The sequence below is a fragment of the Cyprinodon variegatus genome, unplaced genomic scaffold (genome assembly GCF_000732505.1).
Source record: "Cyprinodon variegatus isolate N-32 unplaced genomic scaffold, C_variegatus-1.0 Scaffold574, whole genome shotgun sequence".
NCBI lineage: Eukaryota > Metazoa > Chordata > Actinopteri > Cyprinodontiformes > Cyprinodontidae > Cyprinodon > Cyprinodon variegatus.
In genome coordinates, this window is record NW_015151027.1 from 554,586 (window position 1) to 569,237 (window position 14,652).

Genomic DNA, 14,652 nt, shown 5'->3' on the forward strand with positions numbered 1-14,652 from the left:
GTTTAAATGTGTGACATGACATTATTGGGGAAAAAGTTGGATGGACTCTGAGCCAAGACCTAGACATAATTTTGGGGAATGCAGTTTAATGTGTTTCCATGACAAATGGCAGAAGAATTATCGCTCCAACTCTCTCTGCCGGGGTTTCTGACTATGCTAACTGACAGAGATTTAGAGAAGAGTGGCAAAAGCAAAGGAGGTTGATTAGCACTGCCTGTCATGTCGTGTAGTTTCATCCCTGCAGTCTATATATTGAACTGTTAGTGATTATTTACCCAGCATTATTTATTAGGAGTTCACTAGTGTTATTTTAGCACACTTTACTCTTAGCTGCTATCAACACTGCTTTGAATGTAACCAGCTCAGTTGTTACCAAGCTACAGATGCAACAGCCTCATGGATTTGTGGAAAAAACTCATATTTTTAATCATGTCTTACTCTATGCTGTACTTCCTACATTTCAATGGTTTATAAGCTACTCTACGAGAAAAAAAATAACTTTGGACTTGCTTTATGTGACTCCTACATTTCAAAAACAAGAGCTCCTCTTGGCAACTCAGAAAACAATTTTGTGTTTTCTTACAATCTGGTCTTTATTCAAGGTTGTCTGCAAAGAGAAACCACGAGTAAATGGTCACATAGAGATATAGCCTTTTTTTAGGGTATATAGTGGAATGAAGTATACAGCCACACAGAGAGCATGCCAATGTCATGACAGTGTGTGTTTGACAAAATTACGCTCGACGCTCCTCATCAGCCAATCCGAGAAGCTGATCTGGGAGCTGGCAGGGAAACAGACACAGCGCTGCCGCTGCAGATTGCTATGATCACGCCTCTGAAACAGTTTATTGAGAAAAACTTTTGTTTAAATAACACCATCCCCACTAGAACACTGAGATGCTTCCCCAGTAACAAATCCTGTATCACCATTAGGAGCCTTCAGTGGCAGACAAGGAATTATAAAGTATACAGAAGCAACTTAAAGATGAGACAGAAAGGGGACATACAAGAGGAAGCTGGGGAGAGCAAGCAGACATGTGCGGTCACAGATGAACAAGACCACAAGCTGTAAGTAAAAGGAGGGTTAGTTAAATGGTTTTATGGTCAGAGCTGGGTAACAAAACACATTCCTCAATAGATCCCATGCAGGAACAACCTCTGCATCCTTTTCTCATACCCACTGCCAAACAGACACCTCACCCACCTGTCATGCATCAAATGCCAACAAATCCTCCAGGGACCCTTAATCGTCTATGTGTTCATTATCAGCCAAATCAGAAGACGCTGCTGCTTCCTTTGCCTCCCTCTTCTACCTGTCTGTCTCCAGAAGTCAGGTAGAGACACAGCTGCAGAGACTGAACCAGTCCAGATGGTATCAGCCCCAGAGTCCTAAAAGCTTGTGCAGAGCGGCTCTGTGGGATTCTACAGTAAGTCTTTAACCTAAGGGTGACCTAGATGATAGTTGTCAGTGATATGTAAGACCTACTGCCTTGTTCCGGTACCAAAGAAAGCTGAGCTTCAATGACTAGAGACCTGTTGACCTGACATCCCACAACATAAAGGTCCTGTTGGCTCACCTGTGCAAGCAAACAAGCAACTGTCAAAAACGACTGCAGTTTTATGGCGTTTGCTTTTTAGTGTGGCCTTCAGAATTGTTGTTTGAGTGCCAAGTAGAGCCCCAACATATTTACTTTCACAAGCTGAGCATTGCAGCTTGTATGGCAACAAAAAAGTATAATAATGATATATAATACATTTAATTTCTAATGCATTTTTCATAAGTAAGATCTCAAAGCTAAAATAAGTGACAGCTAGAGCATATTCTCGGACAGATGGACAGACAGAAAGATAAACAATAATATATTAACATTTATAAGCCTTAGTGAATAAGAAATTTCCAGCCCTGTTTTTAAAGAGTCAAGGCTCTGAGTGGCCCTCAGCTTGATAGGGAGGCTGTTCCAGATAGTGTTGTCTAGTAAAAGGCTCTCCTGATGGAGAGCCTGGTGATGGACTCTTGGATGAGCAGGGTATTTGTTGATATGAGGGTGTGGTTGGTGACCTGTAGGGTAATGAGTTATTGAAAGTGTTCAGGTGCATGTCATTTGGTGCATTTATGGGTGAGTAGTAGAATTGTTTTTGTTGACCTGGGATGAGATGGTAAGCCAGTGCAGTGATTGAAAGATTAGGGTGATGTGACCTGGCAGCGATGTTTTTGATATATATTGCAGCATCTGGATAGTTTTGTCAGGTATCATTAGCATAACAGTCTAGAGAGAGTCAATGTTTTCTGATGACTTCAGCAAGGGGACGCATGCAGCTGTTGAAAAGAATTGGGCAAGGAATGACCCCTAACTGGAGGAAGGTGAAACAGAGCGGCCTTGACTGACATCCACCATGCAAGACGCATCTGAAAGATAGGAACACAAACCACTGCAGTGTGTGGTCTATAAGTTGAATGATGCCATAGAGATGCTGAAGGAGAGCGGTGTGGTCTACCTTGTCGAAAGATGTGTCGTCAGATTCAGGAGGATGAGGATTGATGGAGCAAATACAAATACATAGAAGATTAAGAATATCTGGCAGATTTGTTGGCATTTGATGCATTAAAGGGGAAACTCAGGTCAAAGGAAGCTGAGGTTTCTTAGGCAGCTGTCATCAGAAGGCCATTTGTCACTGTTAGTACAGGCATCTCCGTGCTGTAGACTGAACAAAAACCTGACTGATATTTTTCAGATTGTTAAGTGTGAAGGCTTCTTAGTGGCACAGTGGGTAGCACTGCTGCCTTGCATCAAGAAGATTCTGGATCCGATTCCCAGTCCAGGGTGTTTTTACATGGGGTTTTCATGTTCTCCCAGAGCATGCGTGGGTTCACTCCGGGTACTCCAACTTCCTCCCACAGACCAAACACATAACTGTTAGGTTAACCAGCTTCTCTAAATTCTCCTTAGGTGTAAGTGTTTGCATTAATAGTTGTTTGTCTCTGTGTTGTCCAGCAATGCACTGGCGAGCTGTCCAGGGTGTACTCCGCCTCTCGCCCATTGACAGCAGGAGATAGGCACCAGCACCCCTGGTGACACTGTTAGGTGTGACAGAAAAAATGAAATGGATGCATGTTATGTGTGAGGTAGTCCTGAAGCTGCATGGGAAATGTTTATTAGAGTACCTTTGAGAGAAAGGGGAGGTTTGAAATGGGTCTGTTGTTTGCAAAGTTGTCTGGGTCCAGGGAGAGTTACTTCAAGCAGGGACGAATGACAGCAGATTTGAGGGAAGGAGGAACTTGAGAGGTTTGAAGTGAGAGGTCTAAGCAGCAGGTGGTCTGCTTCATTCCTCTGATGATTTTTTTAATGTAACTCTGCTGAGCCTGAGAGGAGCAGGGCTGGATGGTATTCTCCACATACATTTGGTCGAGCAGAGGGAGAGCAGGAGCCAGGAAACATAGAGTAGTTGACATTAGATCTAAAAAAGTTTATGAATCTATTGTGTTGCTAAACTGTAGCTTCAGTTTAGTGTTTATCAATGTCAAAGAAATGTATAGGGTGCAAGTTAACATTAGGTGCAACCCCAGCTCTATGTAGAAAATAACTTTATATTTGTAAGCACCTGTATCCAAACAACTATTGTATATGTGTGAGTGTATATGTTTGTATAAGGTTTCACCATATGAGTATTCATGAGCTGACACAATGAGTCACAGACCAGCCACCCAGGCTGTGAGGCACACAATGAGGTCATCACTGCCAAAGACAAACAAAGGACCCCCAGAGCAGGGTAGTACGACTGGAACCACTACAAGAAATCTCACCATTTGTTTTTACTTTGTACACAGCTGACTTTCAGATGCTGCATATCGTCACCCTATTGAATGGCCATAGGAAGTGGGCGTGCTGGGGTGCTGAAGCATCCCCTAGTAGCAAGAGGGAGATAAAAAAAAAAAAAGTTGGTTGTGTGAACTGAAGTGTGTATGAATCTCCATCTATGTAGTTATTTATTTTTATTGTTTATTGTTTTATTTTATTTTTATAAATAGGCCTATAGGCTCAAAGTTATTTTGTCCAAAAGCAAAAAAAATTTCACGGCCCTGCTCGGTTGAGAGTGTGATATCTTCTGCAATCATCTGTTAGAGTAGTAGCAACAAAGCAATTTACTTAAAAGCGTTCAACAAGCTTATGAAGAAGGTTCGGGATGTAATCTAAAACCTCTTGAGTTGCAACATTAAAGGTCCCATATTATGCAAAATTCTCTTTATAAACATTTTGAAAGTCACGTGTGTCCTGAAGCCTGTGTATGAGGTTCACAAATGGAAGAAAAAAAAAACATTTACCTCTCTCTACCTAACTCCGCCTCTTAGCTAATGTGTGCTGAAAATGCTGTTTCGAAAGTCCTGCCCTTAATGAAGTCACTCCTCCCCTAACTAAGCGCGCCCTCTAGCAGGCACTATCTCTCTGCTCACCAACACAGAGAGAGCGTCCAAAAAGACATGGCTATGCTAAGAGCTAAACAAAGCAGCTCCTCTGTTATTGGCTGCATCAACAAGGCAAAAGTCTTTTTTACTGCCTTCATCTGAGCCTATGAAGACTCAGAGGATGGATTTCACATCTGTGTACTGAGCATTTTAAAGAAGATTACTTTCACAACATTGGCTCTAATAAAGCTGGCTTCTCCACAAACCTTAAATTGAATAGTACATTGATACCAGCTGTCCATTACAGACCTTTAAAACCTGGGAATAACTTTATTGTGTCGGATTGCTTAGCCTGGTCACCTGCAAACACGTCAGCATATAAGCATATTAGATGGATCATCTTCTCTGTGCTTAAAAAAACTGTCTTTTCATAACAGGATATCTGCAGTAATTCTGATTGTGTGCTTGTGTTAAATTAAATTAGTTTTGTAAGTAGCAGATAGATGAGGTATCTGCTCAGGCTAATTGGCTACTAGGCTACTGGGTGTTCTTGTTTGTTTATAATTAAGGTTGTTTCATCATTACGAACTCCAACTTTTCATGGTTGTGGGTTTTTGAGGTCCAGCCTTTGAGAAGGTGAGGGTATGGAAAGCCGAAAGCCTCGTTTAGAAGAGGGCTGAATGAGGAGGTTATTGGTGGATGTTGTGAGTCTAATCTGAGAGGAATTTTCCTTCACAAACAGCAAAAGCATGCTCATTAATAATTTCTATTTTCAAATGCAGCAGAATTTGGAACCTTTAAATTTACCTTTACCTATAAGTATTTTTGCATTGAACATATGTTAATTTTTTCTGCATTTGAAGCAGTTGGTCCATTAGTGGTGCTGTGTGAAGTGGAAGCCCAAACTTTAGTGAGGTGGTTAGTGGTAAGTTCATCATTTGCTTATAGACCGTTAGAGAAGATTGGCTTTTGTATTGCTGTCCGCTAAAAATACCACAACTTGTGTTTTTTTTGTGTTGGGAGCACACAAAAAAAAGATCATTAAATGGAATTACAACACATCACTTTTCGTCAAAACCCACCTAATAAATACTTTCAACCTGCCATGGTTTCTTTACCAAAGCCATATTTTAGTTTCATCTTGAATCCAATCTTTAATCTGAAGAGAGATGATGAGTCCTTTGGTTAATTGATGTATAGATAGTAAGTTTAAATAGAGCAAAACATTACTTTTTCAGAATTGTTTGAGATCAAGAGCAGTTACATTTCGTGTGAAGTCCCTACAGGAGTCTACAAACATTATCAATAACTGGTGCAAGATATTAAAGGTCTTTTACAGATTGCTGATTCCATTTCTGTTCTCATTTTTCCATAGTTTGGTTCCCTGCATGCAATAAAATCTCCTCAGGTTTATAACCCTGATTATGTTGCATAAATGTTAGAAAGCCTGTTTCTCGGTCAAATAAACATTATTCATTGACACCCCCCTTTTTTATTGTTCAATAAACATTGCACAGGGACACACACTGTTATTTAGAGCCTACTAAGCTAATAACGCTTATAAAAGTGATTAATATGAAGCTGCAAAGCACATTAAAGATCTCTGTAAATTCAGATTCCAATACAATGAACAGGGGAGAATTTAAAGATATTTATTTGCAGTACAAATACAATACCAGCAGAAGTCATTTTTAGGATCAAATTTTGTTCCATTGTTTAAATTAGCTGTGGTAACAAAAAGCCCACAGCCAGTGAGCATAAAGTGAAGCTCTTTGTGTTCAGAGCTGATGAAGCAGAGTTTCGTCCTGCAGGAAAGAAGTAGTAGAATTCATCACAACTGAGCTCATGCTGATTTGACACAAACAAAATAATTACCAGAAGAATGCTCACCACACTTTTCTAAAAAAAAAAAAAAAAACACACACACACCTCTGAGCTCCATCAGGACGTCTCCTTCATACCGTGCCAGGTCAACAGCATGCCTCTGCTCCGCGTTCAGCTCTGCCCACTGCTCCTCTGTCACGGCCCACGCCTGCTCCACACTCAGCCATGATAACTGTTCTGCACTGAACACCACCTGTGACACAAAACAAAGAACGTTGTGAAATTGTGGGCGAGATATATCATCCTGAAAGGCTAAATTTCAACTAGCCTTATTTCACCCTTTTCAAAGGAGCCTTTGGGGGGGTTAAATAAAAAATGATATAAAAAAATAAACCATTTTGATTGTTGGAAAACAGAACTTATGAAAATTAAATCTGAAACAAGATCTAAATATTCATTACATAAAGGCACAAAGACTTTTCCACTCAGCTGTAGGACTGAGGATGAGAAGGGACAGAGCTGCTGGGAGGGTTAAAGGTTGTCATATCAATCCATGCGTTTTAGTTTCATTTTAATTAGTTTAAATGATTTTTTTACCTATCTTTTAAAATCCTGTAGTGTCCTGTAGTGTATATGTGTGAAGAGATGGGAACTGTAGCTAAATGCAAGTCATTGGTCCGGTCTGCTTCTCCCTGCTGGACTGATCACAATATTTGTATCTGAACATATGTTGTACAATTTAAGTCATGAATCCAGAGGAGAGAACAGAGCAGATGGTCCATCAATAAATTGATTCATCACTATAAATTAGAACATTAAAGAAAATTTATCAATTTAAGCGTCTTGATTCCCTTAGTAAAACACATTATATAAAGTAAACAAAGAGAAATGAATGCTTTCAGACCTTAATTCTTATTGATAATAAAGATTCTCTGTTTACAACCTCTAAAAATATGACCTTGAGGATCAGAATATTACATCAGACCATTACAAAAATAAATTCTGAAATGCAGGCCTTAATGATAAGTATATTTGATACTTAAGTATATTTGACTTTTTTCAAATAATCCCTTTTTTCAAGTACCGGTATATCATAAATTATTTTATCCCCTTATGGTTGCCCATTAAATAGACCCCGTCATCAATGAAGGTCTGTAAAATCATTAGATAAATTGATAAATAAAAATAATCAGCTATAAATATACAATGAATTTGAATTAATGCTTGAAGTATATATTTTTTTATAGATTTTAAAATAGTTTTAAACATTATCAGTCAATGTTTGAGAATGATTTGAGGAATTTATTTACTCTTTTTTATAAATGTAGAAATAATCATTTGGGAAATTCATAAACTGTGACCCTTGCTGTATCTTTACTCCAAGTTTGCAGCTTTTAAAGGTTAAGTTAACTTTTGCTGCTCCCACCATAACATCCCTGTTAGCCAGCTTTGATATTGCAGGTTCATTGCACAAACAGCTTTTTAATAACAAGTGTAACTCACTGCAATTTTTTTCGGAGACATCAGTGCCACAGCTTCGGGGGTGATTCCCTCCATTTGTTCTCGCAGCAGAGCTGACAGCACTATATCAGGCAGACCCGCTGGAAACAGGCACAAACACTGTAGTCAGGTGAATGATGTTCCTCCTTTACTTTAAGCCTCTGGGATCGTTTTAATTGGACCTATCCTTCCAAGAGCTGCCATTTCCAGCTGTAACCCCTCTTGCTCTTTGAAAATAAACGAATTTGAAAAGTTTGTGCACAGAAAGTTTGCACCCTGAGGGATTCTATGCTCCACTGTACCTGCAAGTGTCCCGATTTCAGTGAAAATCTCAGGCCCCCAAGCACTGACAGGACCAAAGGCCTCTGCTCTGGCCAGGCAGTTTGTGAGCGCCTCCATCTGCTGCTCTGTACACGGCAGGGTCATTTCCCGCAGGAACATAACAGCTACACTGCAGGTTGAGAGGAAAATATTACACACATTATCTCCTTTTGAGTAAATGCAAGATCCCTGACTGAGGTTTGAAAGTCTTTGTTCATCCTCCCCAAAGCAGATTACGTATTTATATGACATAGATGTATTTCTAAGACTGACCTGAGGTTGTATGGGCTCAGGCGTTTGATCTCCGAGGCTTGCAGACCACAGATTAGATGGCCCAGCGTTGCCAAATCAACAACCGTTAAATGCTCCACTTTTAGTCTGCTCTTCCGCATCACACTTAAAACCACTGCTCTCATCTGAGAAAGGTAAACATATCTGAGCATTTAATAACTATCACTGAATCAAAGGTATAGTGGGGGATATTTGACATAGTGTAAAAATTGTAAATCTTCTTTTAGGTGGTAAGCTTATTTTAAACACAGCGTGAACAAGGAGAAATTGGCTCATGCAAGCTCTCGCACACGTTTAATATGCTTTCCCTCCCAGGAGCAGGTGCAGGGTTGTGCATGTGCATTTTTTTTTTTAATGTAGAGAGGGCGGGTCTTTTAAAAAATTCGCCAAAATCCTACACTATACCTTTACGCTTTTATTAAGTTTTACATCTGGATACAGGATCATACCTTTCGAGGAGCCCAGTTCGTCAGTGTGCCCAGATGTGCCAGCACACCGAGATCAGTAAGACTGGCATCCTGCAGCTCTCTGTCCCCCATTTCTGTGACCACTGATCCAAGAGCTAACACCTGATCCACTCTCAGCTCCCTCACCGGACTGAAGGACTGTATTGAAAGAAGCACAATGCATCCAAAGAATGTCAGAACATTTCGGCTAAAGCTTGACAACAGCTGCAAAAAGATAACATTATCAAAATAATGGGGAGTCTGTAGCAAGATTTGAAAAATCAGGTTTAAAGATGGTTTATATCCTATCTGACTTATTTTTACAAAGGGTGATTAAGGAGCTGGTGAGACAGACTCTAAAAGAAACAACAACAGCTACCCAGGATGGCTTTTACAAATGCACACTACCCTACAGGTTTAAAAACTATTTATGCTTTTAATTTGACTTTATATCTGTTTCACACTTTTTGCTGATCTATTATAAAGCATTCTAATAATACATTGAAGTGTGTGGCTGTGAAATGGCATGTTAAAATGTACTAGAGACTATCACAATATGTTTTTACTTGTATTATGTGGTAAATCTTGATTAGTTGTGTGTTTTAATGTTTTTATATGCATTAGGGAGGGATGGTGTTGTGCTGCAGTCAAAGATTGGCTGCAGCCTCTGGAGATCTCTTAAAGAGATGCGAGCTAGCGTCTGTGTTATCAGCCCTACAGAACATACTGAATTCAACAAACTTCTTGCAGATTAAACCCTTACAAAGTGCTGTTAATGCTTTATGGTCTGATGTTGGGTAGGTTTTTCTGACCTGCCTGAGTTTCCCCCACAGCGCACGTCGCTGCTTGGAGCTCAGAGACGGATTCTGACCAAAAACTTCCACACAATCCTTCAGCTGATCTACGGACATACGGCGAAGCTGGGTGGGGGTCCAAGCTGAAGGGAATGTTCCTCTGATGTCTGCACAGCTGGGAGCTGGCACTGATAAGATCACAAAAGTTTTATTGTAAATCTGATTCTATAATGTACTTTATTGGGCTTATCTAGAGAATGTGTGGAACCTTTTGCCCTTCTGCTCCGTGCTTTGACAATTCCTCGAATTAGGCTCCAGGTTTGCTTTCTGTGGTACTGTTGGTCCACACACCGACTCATACAGATTCCACCGACCAGACTCTTCTCCCAAAACTTTTGACTCACAAGAACCTGCTCCACTGTGCTCTGATTTAACACTGTCTGTTAAAAAAAAAAAAAAAAAAAAAACAAGGTCATATACTCACAGAAAGAATTAATCTTATTTAGATTCTGATTTATAAAGATCCTTTTATTTGATTATCTTACCAAGGGAATTGAGTCAATCTGTTTTGTTGAGAGACCAAAGACCAACCTGCCCAGATGCTCAATATCCCCAACTTGCCATTTGGATGGATCTCTGGCAAACATATTATGGTTATTATTATTTTATCAAAACAATATCCATACATGAGCATACATTAGAAATGAAAACTGCAGACAGGAAAGGTCACCCAGTCTCTCACAGGAAAAAAAAAACGCACACATACTCACACTCACTGGCAATTTAGTGAATCTAGCGATCATGTTTTTTGGAGTGAGAAAGGAATCTGGAGAAGCCACACATATAAGGGAGAACATGCAGTCTGGAGAAAGAACCCAGGTTGAATTAATACGTGGATCTTTGCTTTTATTTAATACAAACTGAAAAGTGTTGCATGCATATGTACAGTTCTGGTCCCCAATACAATGGATTAAAGTTTGTGGCTTTAACCAAGAAGTTAAACAGGAATACTTGTCCAAGGTTCTGTATGTGCAGTTAACAAATGTTCTCCTCAGAGAAACCAGAATCTATTGCAGATAATGTTTTACCCTAGCAGGTCTGTCCGAGTCAGAAGGTCACTAATGTCTCTGAGGGCTTCTTTGGGAAGACAGAAACTCCTCATCTCTTCCAGCCGCAGAGCCAGTGCTCCTCTGTCCACCAGAGCCAGACTGTCTCTGTCCAAGAAAGGCAACAGTGGCCCCAGGACATCCAGAACAGCCCCATCAATCTTCTCCTCAGCCAGGGAAGAGTCCTTTGGGACAGAACAGACATCCTGGATTAACTCAAGTTCACAATGTTTTATTCTACCTGAGTTAAAAGCTGTTGAGAGGAAGAAACTGCTTCTAACTCTCTTTCTCCTTCTGTTTCTTGAATTACTATTTTTAGACCATCACATCACAGCTCCCCATGACTCAGCCTGCTGTCTTACCAAGAAAAACTTTTCTAAGTTGGCTTTTATTATTATCATGAGAGCATTTTATCTCTTCAGTTACTTTACCACAGATTTTTTATTTTCCTATCTCACCAATTAGTGATAAGAGTTACACCACCATCTGGTTTCTTTGCCTGAAGCATACTGCAGTTTGCAATAATTCTCACATCTTGCAGTAACTAAAGTACTTGTGAAGTTTACATAGACACCTTACCAGCTCAGATAAGGCCTTCTCAGCTAAATTTGTCTGCTTATAGTGAGGCAATCTCAGGAAATCAAGAAATTCAAGCTGAATGTGGCTCAGGATTCCTCTGATAGACGCATTAGACAAGTTGTCTACCATTGTCACTCTGGAGAAGAGACAAAAGGGTTCAAAATTATTGGAGAAATATCCTATTTCCAGGTTAAAATACATAGTTTACTTACGGTAAGGTTGCTGCAAACCCAGAACTCAGAAAACTGAGTTCCAGTTCAGGTTGTTTCCGCAGTTCGTCCACAATGCACTTTTGCTGATAATGCAAAAAAAAAAAAACAGCCAAAACATTAACTCTGAACTGTTTGTGCATTCGCTTTGAACATTGCCTTCCATGGCATTGTGGAAGAGGTTTATCTCTTACCAGAGCAGGTCTTGGACCTCCAGGCAGTTCACTCACAAATTGAAGTAACTCAGTAAAATCTGTGTGGTTGATCCAACACTTTAGAAAGTCACAACTCATTCCAGCGGCAATATGACCCAGATCTCTGTTGGCAGCAGACAGGTCATTGTTGATTATAACTGTGTGTCTGCACCGAAAGTCAACGTTTGGAGTGTTTATGCTGCAGGTCAGACTTACTTCACCATCTTGATAGTGACGTTTTTGAATTCATGGATCTGTCTAAACAAAAACTGAGTCTGCAAATAAAAGACACTATTTAATCTATTGTTAATTACTGTTCATATGTGGATGAAAAAAAACAAAATATCTATACAATGTAAAAGAAAAGAGACACAAAGATTAGGATTTCATGTACAATATATGTTTTTTGTGTTTCTTCCACCTGTTTGTTTGGGTTGCAACACAACAGGAAGGGATCGTCGACATAATCTTAGTGTCTTTATTCTCTTCTTCAGGGTGATCCCTAATTTATTGTCCAGAAAGGCTATGAAGTATTGTCCCTCCAGTAAATTCTGGGTCATCCCAAAAGGTTTCTTCCAGAAGAAGATGCAGAAAAGCAGCAGCTCTGCTCTGGGCCTTCTGTCTAAGTCCATCTTCCCATTGGCATGATCAGACTTTTTGAAGGGCAGGAAAGGAAAAAAAAATAAGGTGCCCTCACCACTGTATAGGGCACTGTAGCACACATATTTACTCCAGAGAGAGGAGGGATCTTTAGTGTGCAATTTCAAAATTTTGCCCCATAATGTGCTTACCATTGCCTCTGCCTATCTCTAAGGCTGAGGCCATCTACCCAGAGGAAGCTTATTTTTTTATCTGAGATCTCATCCTTAGGGTCATGAGCCATATTTTACCAGTCTAGACGACGGTCAAAATGCAGAGTGAAAATCAAGTGCATTTTTTTGTTTGTTTTTTGGCTCCTCTCTTTCTTCATCTCAGTAGAGCAAAGCAATGTCTGCATTATTTCCTGATCAGTCTCTGTTTTAATCCCCCAGCCTACCATCTCTGGTGAACACTTCTAAGTACTTAAACTCCTCTGCATTGGGCGGCAGGAAACCTAACAGTAGGGATCAGGCCACCTTTCTGTGGGTATTGCCACTGACTGTGTAGCAGTCAGAGCTTCGTCTAATAAGCCTACCTTGGATAAATTAGGAATTTCAAACATAGTCTCACATACACTGAAACAAAGCAACCCAGGTATGATAAAACGCCGCAAGGGGAGCACGCTTTGGTTGCCGTAGTGGTTAGCGCACACAACCCATGTATGTAGGCCTTAGTCCGCAACGCAGGCAACCCAGGTTCGAATCCTGTGGTCCTTTCCTGCATGTCTCTCCCCCTCTCTCGTACCCCCTTTCCTGTCAGCCTACTGGCCATAAAAAAATTAGCCACTAGTGCCGTAAAAACACACACAAAAAAGAAACGACTCCTCTAAAGACCCACAAACACATGTGGACCAGACAACCAGAGTCCAATAAGGAAGATGATAATGATCTGGTCCACTGATCAAAGGTCAGGATATCACCCACTAAGTGTGAAATCCCTGAAACATCTGACTGTTAAAGATTCCTTTCAGTATGAGCACGGTATATTATTCATCAAAAGTGTGGCGTATATTTCAGCACATGTGAAAAGGGTAATCTTTATTAAATAAATTCAGGTCTTGTTAGTCTGAGAACAGGTGGTGAAAACAGGCTCATACATTCCTGGCTGTGATAAAAATCCCTTTAAGGCAGCCATTATTAATTTATGCCACACTCCAGCACACTATTGTACTACATCCAAAGTAATTAGCTTGATGGCAGCTGATGTGAACGGAGGATTAATATCCTGAAAGGCTCATCTGAAGCATATCCAATGGGTTGCAGATTAAAGAGAGCAGGAATCCAGCCTAGGATGATTTTCTTTTTTATCCACTCTTGTTGTTTCAAAGAAATGTGAGGCTGCACACAGTCGGCAGATTATAGGAGAGTTTGTACCTGCTGAGAAGACCACTGTATGTCTCTGTATGCGCTGATGCCTCTCCAAATGGTCCCACCATTCATGGCCTGTATCAGCTTTCTCAGAGGGACAAAGGGAAGCAGACAGTTTGCCTGCTGAGTGAAGTTCCTAGAGTCTTTATGGAGAGCCTGCCAGCAAACAACCAAAGAAGAAAAAACTATTATTGCTACTGTTGAGATGTCATCTCATCTCAATTAGCCGCTTTCTTTGCATGGCTTTGGCACTGGAATAAAAAAATTAAAAAAAATGCTGTACTTCTAGAAATCATGCCACATAACATAGAGTCCTCAGCAAAGCACTAGTAGGAGAAGAAACTGAGAAGTGGTGTTTTAAGGGAAAAAAGTACCATCACCTCCTGCATGGCATTGAATAACATGGCTCTGTGTCCAGGCTTAAGATCAGTTTGGAGTGTTCTCCAGCACGGACAGTGCTCCTCACTGAAATCAGACCAATGGAGGTTTCTGAGCACAGCAGGGAAGAGACCAGAGAGCAACGGCTTCAGGCGGCACAGGTTTTCCACAGTAAGCTGGCAGGAGGAGATGGACACTGTGCTGAGATCGCAGATGGCTGAATGTCAGTACAAATGCTTTGAACATTATCACTTACATTACTGTCTTTTGTGATCTTGGATAAAACCTGAAATGCCTGAAAAACAAAATAAATGACACCTATTAAAATTTAAATGTATTTATAGTATAATACCTTACTCAGATTTAAAGCAATGTAATTCCATTTCAAAGTATAAAAGTTTTTTAATGTTTTTTATACTGAATAAATGTGTGATCTTTATTAAGTCTTGGATTTAGGTCCGAACTTTGACTCGGCCATTGTCACACACAAACACTAAATGCTCATCTTGTTTTTTTTATCAAATATAACCACCTTCCTTGTCCTTCTAATGAAAAACATTCTGATCTGTGGATGATGGGTGTTTTTGGTTATGTGTGGTGTT

The 14,652-nt window shown here is 40.2% G+C and overlaps 1 protein-coding gene across 2 annotated transcripts; it reads right to left on the reverse strand.

Moving 5' to 3' along the window:
- Positions 1-6,066: 6,066 nt before the first annotated feature.
- LOC107095803 (stereocilin-like) lies at positions 6,067-14,349 on the reverse strand. 2 transcript variants are annotated; one of them, XM_015392112.1, is made up of 16 exons: positions 14,307-14,349; positions 14,053-14,226; positions 13,679-13,828; positions 11,667-11,941; positions 11,476-11,558; positions 11,264-11,399; positions 10,667-10,869; positions 10,124-10,214; positions 9,847-10,018; positions 9,597-9,766; positions 8,788-8,943; positions 8,321-8,463; positions 8,029-8,177; positions 7,730-7,827; positions 6,332-6,479; positions 6,067-6,207 (listed from the first exon to the last, which is right to left on the reverse strand). In XM_015392112.1, the coding sequence occupies exons 4-16, from the start codon at positions 11,763-11,765 to the stop codon at positions 6,119-6,121; spliced, it is 1,737 nt and encodes a 578-aa protein (XP_015247598.1). In that variant the 5' UTR covers positions 11,766-11,941; positions 13,679-13,828; positions 14,053-14,226; positions 14,307-14,349; the 3' UTR covers positions 6,067-6,118. The 2 variants fall into 2 exon arrangements, with proteins under 2 accessions (XP_015247598.1, XP_015247599.1); XM_015392113.1 differs by lacking the exons at positions 6,067-6,207; positions 6,332-6,479 and having other exon boundaries at positions 7,746-7,953.
- Positions 14,350-14,652: the final 303 nt, after the last annotated feature.

Coding starts and splice junctions, on each gene's coding strand:
- LOC107095803 (XM_015392112.1), bottom strand. CDS start 11,765: ATGAGTTGTGACTTTCTAAAGTGTTGGATCAACCACACAGATTTTACT. Junction 9,767..9,846: donor ACGGAGCAGAAGGGCAAAAG/GTTCCACACATT, acceptor TGATCTTATCAG/TGCCAGCTCCCAGCTGTGCA. Junction 6,480..7,729: donor TGTCTCCGAAAAAAATTGCA/GTGAGTTACACT, acceptor TTTGTGTCACAG/GTGGTGTTCAGTGCAGAACA.